The 8350-nt window shown below is 34.9% G+C and overlaps 1 protein-coding gene across 1 annotated transcript; it reads right to left on the reverse strand.

Annotated features, from left to right (window-relative positions):
• Positions 1 to 1167: 1167 nt before the first annotated feature.
• LOC114742787 (solute carrier family 25 member 44-like) lies at positions 1168 to 3143 on the reverse strand. The gene is made up of 2 exons (XM_028931002.1): positions 2991 to 3143; positions 1168 to 2667 (listed from the first exon to the last, which is right to left on the reverse strand). Exon 2 carries the CDS (start codon positions 2639 to 2641, stop codon positions 1592 to 1594), a length of 1050 nt encoding a protein of 349 aa, XP_028786835.1. The 5' UTR covers positions 2642 to 2667; positions 2991 to 3143; the 3' UTR covers positions 1168 to 1591.
• Positions 3144 to 8350: the final 5207 nt, after the last annotated feature.

The following is an 8350-nucleotide window of genomic DNA, read 5'->3' on the forward strand; positions in this document are numbered from 1 at the left end:
CCCCTCCCCTCTCCTCCCTTCCAAATCCCCATACCAAACACACCCTCAGAGAGAGCGCCTGTAATGTTCACAAACCGTATCAAAAGACAAATAAATACATTTCAGCACCCTCTGAAAACTCCTAAAAAAATCTGTTTAGCATCTGCCCAAGATTTTACAGGACAATTGCCGTGCTCAGTTATTGAGTTGAAACTTGTGCTGAATATAAATACAAGAACAGACCACTCTATTCAGCATTCCACAAATGTAAAAGGACATGCGAATCAGATATGATAGGGCCAGTACAAAATATTTCACAATCAATTGAAATATACATATATATGTATAAGTCATGACTATAAATATAATTCAAAACCTTTAGGGTATAATTTTGTTATCTTCTTTTTTGCATATTATGATATATTATTTGATAAATGTATGCATAAATATAGGGAGAACAATCAACACACACTCCTGTACTTCAACCCATTTACAAACGCTCCCGTCTACCCCAAAATTCAGATAATAGACCTTTGTAGCAGCTGTCTTGGAGACCGATTTGATAGAAGGAGATTTGCCAAATACAGAGATGAAGAAGTGGAACTTAATAAGTCCTGCTTGCATGAACTAGAGTATGAAATCAATGTTGTAGACAACATGAAACTTGTGGGTCAAAATTTTGTTCTGTCTAGCTAAAAGAATATCACGAGAAATGGGTGCCTGGTTGGAAATTGCTAATGGAACTGCTGAGGGAAAAGTGAAATTATAGAATGGTAACCACAGTTGAAATTAGAGGTTTGTATCCAAAGATTTGCAGATGGTAATTTGCATAACGGTCTGCTCCCAAGTTTGCAAAACATAGAGGTCCATTATTTGTATTTTAAAGATCATACTGGCTAGTTATAGTGAGTGCAAGCTGTGCTTATGCATTTCTACCTAGATAAATAGACATACGCTACCAAGTCTAGGTTTAGGTTGGTGAAGCGGGTAGATATCATACTAAAGAACCTGACATATCCATAAATCCAAGAGAGCAACTTCTTGCAATCCTTGTAGGGCTTGGGGTATGTTGCACATCCCTAGATGTGCGGCTCAAACTCCAGTGTAGCAACCTACTCAATCAAGCCGCATGGGTTTTCCATATGAAATTACTAACGGACCAAGAAAAAGTAATCAGAAGGTAGAAAGTTTTTCAAACCCTGGGTAATTATGCTTCAATTCAACTGTAAAGAACTCTTTGATATCAATATCCAGAAATTAAACAAAGGTTTCCCTACAGTCGCATGATTAGATTTTCCCAACAGTAGTCATCTATGGCTTGACACCGAACCGTCCAACTTTGACACCACAGCTAAGCATTTGCATAGCTTCAACCGAGACTCAAAAAACACAGGTGCATTGGAAGAAAATATTTATTTCCATCACACACACACATATATATGAAGGTACCAGCAATAACCTACATTGACCAAGCAGTCATGCTGGCTAGGTAAAGGTGAAAAGGCAAAAAAGTGAGGGAAAGATGAGATAAGAGGAGAGTAAGAAGAGTTAGACACAGAAGAGAGGGGGAAAAACCTCTTTTCTCTCTGTTTTCTCTTTTGTTGTAAATCTTCTACCTTGTCAGAACTTCTTGATTCTTTGTTGAAAGCCGTTTTAAAAACTCATATGTGGTGATCATTGTTGTTGCAGACATTGACATTGAAGCCCATCGAGGTCCCAACCCTCTGTAGCAGGCCATCCAACCACCTTCCTTAATCAATTTCCTCACAGTCTGCATAGCTGTTGGTCCTCGACGGCCATTCTCATCACCATCCAAGACTTGAAGTCTTGTCTTGATCGTGTCTAGTGGCATTGTAATGAGGGCAGACATGCCACCAGCCATTGCTGCACTGACTCCCTGAACTGCCATTACAGTTTTCGAATCTGGCCTTAATACATCATCCACAGAATCGCTGTTCTTATCATCTTTCTTGCCCCAGTAGTAACCAACTCCACTCCAAATCAGCCTTTGCGCAACAGAGTATGAAGCCCACCAAACTGCATTTGAGGGTGCATATGTCAAAATGGATATCCCAAACCCCCTATACAAACCTCTGGGACCATCTGTGATCAGAATTTTCTTGAATGCATCAATCCCGTTGACATATAGATGTGCCGAAGCCTTTGGATTATTTGAATTACAACCACCTTGAACCATCAACCTTTGGCTCACAACATCAACGGGGGTCCACACGAGTTGAGCTGCCATGGCAGCACTCAAACCTGCAGCAGCATTGGCGATAGTAGCCGCAGTTGGTTCGGCAAGCCCTAACCTAACCGTGACAGTGCCTACATTACTCTTTGTAATCTCCAGGGCAGCCATATATAGTGCTCGAGCTGGAATTGTACCCATCAAGGAAGTACCAAAACCTCTGTACAATGCTCGAAAACCCTCATTCCTAATAAGTGAAAGTGCAGTTTGGATACAAGAAACTCGGGATTCAGCTACTTGCTGCCTCGTTTTCAATACAACAATCGGGTACAGAGTTGCTGAAACCCCTGAGAAAAGGGCAGCACCAAGGAAGAAAAACTTCGATTTATCAAGCATATGCCAATCAATATCAGCCGGGACTTGAACTTCTTGTGTCGATTCTTCCTCGGCATCGCTCTCACTCATGCTCATTTTCGCCACTTTATAACCCTCAAAAGCTACACCGAAATGCCAGAAACAACCCAGAATAAGAAGATGGTTCAACTTCTTTCAAACCTCGTCATCTCAAACACTGACTGTACATTCTCAAAAACCCAACAAGGAACACGTAAAACAAAGAAGGAAAATTCTTTTTAAAAAAGATCTAACTGTACGAGCTGTACAATTGGCAATCCGATTTCGTAGAAAACATCAGAAGGAATCAACCAAATGAAGCCAGTTTTTTTCTCTTGTGGAACCAGGTTTTTGATCGAACGTGAGCCACGATGAATAGATCTAACATTTCCAAGTAAACAAACAAGGAATCACAACCGCATCATACCGGGGAGCCGGTCATCCTCGCCACCGGCGACGAAGAATCCAAGCTTGCCGGAAAATTCAAGCCATCCACCAACATCAGACAAGCATGTTTCCTTAGCGAATACAAAAAATGGCGAGGCCGCAATGGAAGTTATAGAAACTCATCCCTGAGAGAGAATAATGCTAAGGTTTCGATTCGCTGGTGGTACGGTTTGAGAGAGAAAGGGAGACCGGTAACCGGAAACGGAGGCGCCCGTTGGCGGGAATCTCGCGGCAGAGCATGGCCGGAAGGGTCGAGATAAACGGACACGTGTCGGTTTTGGATGAGGGCCAAACTTGCTTTTTTTCGGGAAAACAGAGGTTTTTGTTGGACGATTGTCAGGAAGGCGACGTGTTGTCCGAACACGCAAGTGACGTGGAAACCCTTATCCAGTGCCTGGAGTCATGATCACATGTGGAGCGTCCCATGGGAATCGTATACTCCGCAAATGATTTTTTTTTTTGATTGAAAAATTTTAGGAAAGGGGTCGGGCTCACCCACGATCCAAGAGTAGGGCCCCTAACGCTTGATCCACTGGGGCCTGTCCCTATGGAGGGAGCATGACAAGCAAGCCCTTTTTTGGCCAAAAGTAGGAATCACCCAGTTTCATACGCTTGTGGAGATGCCTCTAGCGCGCGACTGGAGCCACAACAAAGTGGCACCAGGATCGAACCCCCTCCCTTTGGTGAGAGAGTCCGACCCCTTCGCCAGCTGAACCCACGGACGAGGGGTACTCCGCAAATGATATTGATAGGTCCAAAATTGAATGGAAAAAATTATTTAAGTTAAATTTAAGACTAAAATATTTTATTTTTTATAATAAAAGGAAATTAAAAATTAATAAATATGTTAATAGTAACTATAGAAGTCTCTATAATTTAAAAAAAAAACAGATTGATTTATTATTAATTATTAACTGCTGCTGATAATTATTACAGGTCTCTACAAAATTTGATGCTTATGGTGGCAAAAAAAACTGACATTTATACTTTGGTTGCAATGCACAGAGATTAATACAGCATGTTTTCTTTTTAAGAAAATGCATAAATTTGAAAAGCAACAATATTTGTACAGTATTTTAATTTTAAATTCCACATATAAATATATAAACAAGCAATGGCACTAAAGATTGGGCTTGAATAGAAATGCTTAAAACTAAGCCCAAGTCCAAATATGACGCTTTCAAGCTTTACAATTCAGGCTTATAAAACCAGGTTTTGTGCTTTTGATAAAAGAAAAATAAATAAAACCAGGTTCAGTTAAACCTTAACGAATATATCATGAGAGCCAGAATGAGGCACTCGATCAAAATAGATGGCCTTGATGGCCATGTATTTTAATGAGAAATAATGTACCTAAATAATGAGAAATAATCTCTCATAGTAATAATGTACCTAAATATAATAAACAAATTTTTTGTCTAAATTTTGAATTGGTCTTTTCACTTTTACTCTTATTAAATATATGTTACTTATTATCTCTCTGTAATAAATTTTCATTTATTATCTCTTATATACTCTTTTTATAAATAAGGATATAATTTTTAAAAAAAAAACATGTGTACATCCTATATATTATTGCCTTTAACTAAATTTAACTAATATTTTGAACTGCGTAATTTTAGCAATTGTTTCTTATAATAAAGAAGGGAAGAAGCAGCATCCAAATTTCTAGTCTCATAACCTGCTTCCCGCATAAGTCTCACCTGTAGAGGATTACACAAGGCTCAACAAATATCTTCCGTAAGCATTCTGCTGCCAATTTTTCGCAACACAATCCCCCCCCCCCCAAAGAATACTACTTCACCAAGAACTCATTACTAAAAATGTTTTTTTTTTTTCAGTTTGTATTTTTTAAAAATAAAAAGTCGGTCTAGAAACAAAGCGATCAAAACAAGGACTAATTGCTCATACCCTTTTCCTTTTTATATTAAAGCAAATTCAAATACTAAAAGCCTTCCTCCTCACCCAAAAGGGGGGGGGGGGAAAGAACTCGTTCAAGCATTAATACAAAATGTGATTTTTACACTGCCCCATTTACACCGTTTATAGTGGAAATAAAATATGTGACTAGTGGCACTTTCGGAAGATTCATGACTTTTGACTATTGATCCCCACTTATAATATTTACTCCCCCGGATCCCTAATATATGACGTTGAATTAATTTTGATTCTAAATATAAGATATATTTATCATATTTATCAATTTTCTCTAAATAATTCTTATAAATACTCTCTCAATTATAATCAAGTAAAAAAGGAACGAAGGATATTAAAAAAGATGATTATGGTGTTTTTGGAAAAACTTGATACATTTCTTATAATTAACTAACTTATCTAACTTTCTTAATCTAATTAAATTAATTAAATAAATTTTATATTAAAGACCAGAGAAATATAATTGGAAAATAACAATTAGGTCCACTCAAGGGAATTAAATACAAAAAATTCCCTTGAAATCATGAAATTATTTTAAAGTCCCAAAAAAACTTTTGCATGAAATTTTTTTATTTACTTACCAAATTACCTTTCTTTTTTTTTTTTTAAGTTTGCATTGACAACTGAAAGAGCAGTGGTTTACAACTCAGGGTGCAAGGATTGACAACTATCGCAGCTGGTTTGACAACTTATGGTATGATATGCTGAGAAAATGTGTTGTCAAACCAGCTGCAATAGTTGTCAATTCTTATATCCTGAGTTGTCAATCATTGCTCTTTGAGTTGTTAATACAAATTTTTTAAAAAAAAAGAAAAGTAATTTGGTAATTAAACAAATAAAATTTATTACAAAAAGGTCTATTAAGACTTCAAAATAATTTTATGATTTTAAAAGACTTTTTTATATTTAATTCCCTTGAGTGTGACTTAATTGTAATTCTCCCATACAATAATAGGACAATACTTGTACAATGTTGACTGTACATGGACTGACGGAGACTTTTCAATTTCAGGGTCCTCAATGACATGACTTCATTTGGATTGCATTCAAGGTAAAAAAAAAAAGTGTTCTTTGACTGAGAGCTAAACTCATACATCCAAAATATAACAAGGTAAATATATTTTTACTTCTTGAAATTTCACTTTATATATTTTGATTTTAGTCTTTAAAACTGAGACCAATAACTTCAAAACCTAAAATTTAAACTCATTTTTTTATTTGTTTAAAGGTTTTTAATCTTCGCAACAGCGTTTTGGTTCTCAACGCAACGTTTCAAAGACTATAATTATTAATTTTAAATTTCAAGAACTGGTATCAAATTTTAAAAACTAAGAACCCAATATAAAATTTAGGGTAAATTTTGTCATCAAAATAAGGATGAAGTTTGTTTATGAATAACGCAGTTTCCAATACATCAAGAATTTTCTCACACTTTGTAAGATATAAACAGGATCGATATAATTTATATTATAAATTATTACTTTTATGTAACCAATTAAATGCAAGGCCAAAAATATAAATTAAATGGATGGATCACGCATCAATGTTGATCAGAAACTGACCCTTGCTATGAAAGCTAAGCAGGAAGTGAAAGTTAGAGAGTTAACTATTGAGCTTTGAATTTTGAATAATTGACTCATATGCCAAGTGGAACTTCCTTCAAACCAACACCCTGGTTGAGCCTCCTGATGAAGGATTAAGAAGCTGGTTGCGTTAGGGATATGGCTGAGTACGTTGTTTCTCAAAAAAAAGAAATAATTGACTCATCTAATGGAATTGACGTTTTGTTGGTAGAACCGGAAAAACCAGTCGAACCCGTCAGGTTGGCCCATTCAGGCCTGAAAATTATGAGGGCCGGGTTTGAAGTTTTCCCATAAAATGGGAAATAGGCTAGGGCTAAACGAGCTGACCTGTTTAGACCATTTTATAATTTTTTTGTTTTTTGTTTAAATTTTTTATGTAATTATAATATTATTAATTTTTTACATTGTTAATAATATTTCAAATATTTAGTTATTATTACCATTTTAAAATTAAATTTCACCAAATAGTTTGATTTATTTAGTTTTAGACAATAATTTATCCAATTAAATTTTTAAAAAATAGTTTAATAATGATTTGATTTATATTATATATGTTAATATTTTTAAATTATAAATATTTGATAAGAGAGTATTTTTATACTTATATAATTTGTAATTTTATAATTTGAATTAGAAATTTATGAATTTCAACAACAATGTTTCTCAAACTAAAGTAAAATAATAACTAGACTGCAAAATTTAAAAATGAAATTTTTATAAAGAAGAAAAATTTGATGTTTTTGTTACGAAGGAAAAGCATACTTATTAAAAAGAATAATTGATTATAGTGATGATAAAATTTCAAAAGATTAATGATAGTGTTTGTTTATTGTACATTTGCACTATAGATGAAGCTTTTAGATATTATCATCTTGTTAATGAATGTTTTAGATGTTGATGGATATTTATATATAATGATATTTTATGTTTGTGACTTAATTTTATTCTTATTTATGTCTTTTATTAATAATTTCATTAGTTTGTTTTCATTTTTAATTAAAAAATATTTAAAAATATAAAAAATAGTATTTTTCTTAAACGAGTCCAAAACCCGTGGGTCTACCTTGAACCCATTAGTTTAAGGACCGGGCCTAATAAATTGAAATATTTTTAAAATTTCGACTCTTAGAATCGGTCTTTTTAAATCCGGTAGCCTTATAAGGCCGATCTGTATTCCCACCTCTATTTGCTTGGAACTGGCTTACACAACACTAAAGTAACTGAAGATTCCTTCCTCCATTTCTCACGAAGAAAGAGGTGACGGAATCTTTGGTCCTGCAAGGAAAAGAGCAGAATTTCAGAAAAAACATTTGTTAGAAGTACTTTAGCTTGAACGTTTCTTAGGTGATAAATATTAGTTTTAAGGCCATCAAAATGGTTTGTGAATACCTTGGTTCGCCCCCCAAAAAAAAACAAAATCATGGGCATCTTGACGAGGAAGAAAAATGAGAGGAGGTAGGACCCGAACACTCATATGGTTTGGTGACCGACAGAAATATGTGGTTGCGTTATCAGAGTCCTGTGGTCGCATTTGTTGTCTTTACCAGAGTCTTGTCCTCGTATCTATTGTCTTTTTTTATTTGAAAAAAAAAATTGAGAGGTAGGATCCAAACATTCATATATATAGCCCTTGCAGAAAATAAAAAAAAAATGCGGTTATATGTGATCAGAGTCTTGTTATCGCATTTATTGTCATTTTATTTAAAAAAAAATACAAGAATAAAATGCAGTGATACTGAGAAGTACTCCAAGTGTGCAGGATTCTTAGGGTAACCTAACTATATATAGGCAGTGTGTAATGATGCATTATGTAACCCGAGAG

The sequence above is a fragment of the Neltuma alba genome, unplaced genomic scaffold (assembly GCF_004799145.2).
Source record: "Neltuma alba isolate B1F8T4 unplaced genomic scaffold, ASM479914v2 tig00003888_pilon, whole genome shotgun sequence".
In the NCBI taxonomy this organism is placed as follows: domain Eukaryota; kingdom Viridiplantae; phylum Streptophyta; class Magnoliopsida; order Fabales; family Fabaceae; genus Neltuma; species Neltuma alba.

Bases quoted from the DNA above. Each gene is read 5' to 3' on its own strand.
- LOC114742787 (XM_028931002.1), bottom strand. From the start codon at position 2,641: ATGAGCATGAGTGAGAGCGATGCCGAGGAAGAATCGACACAAGAAGTT.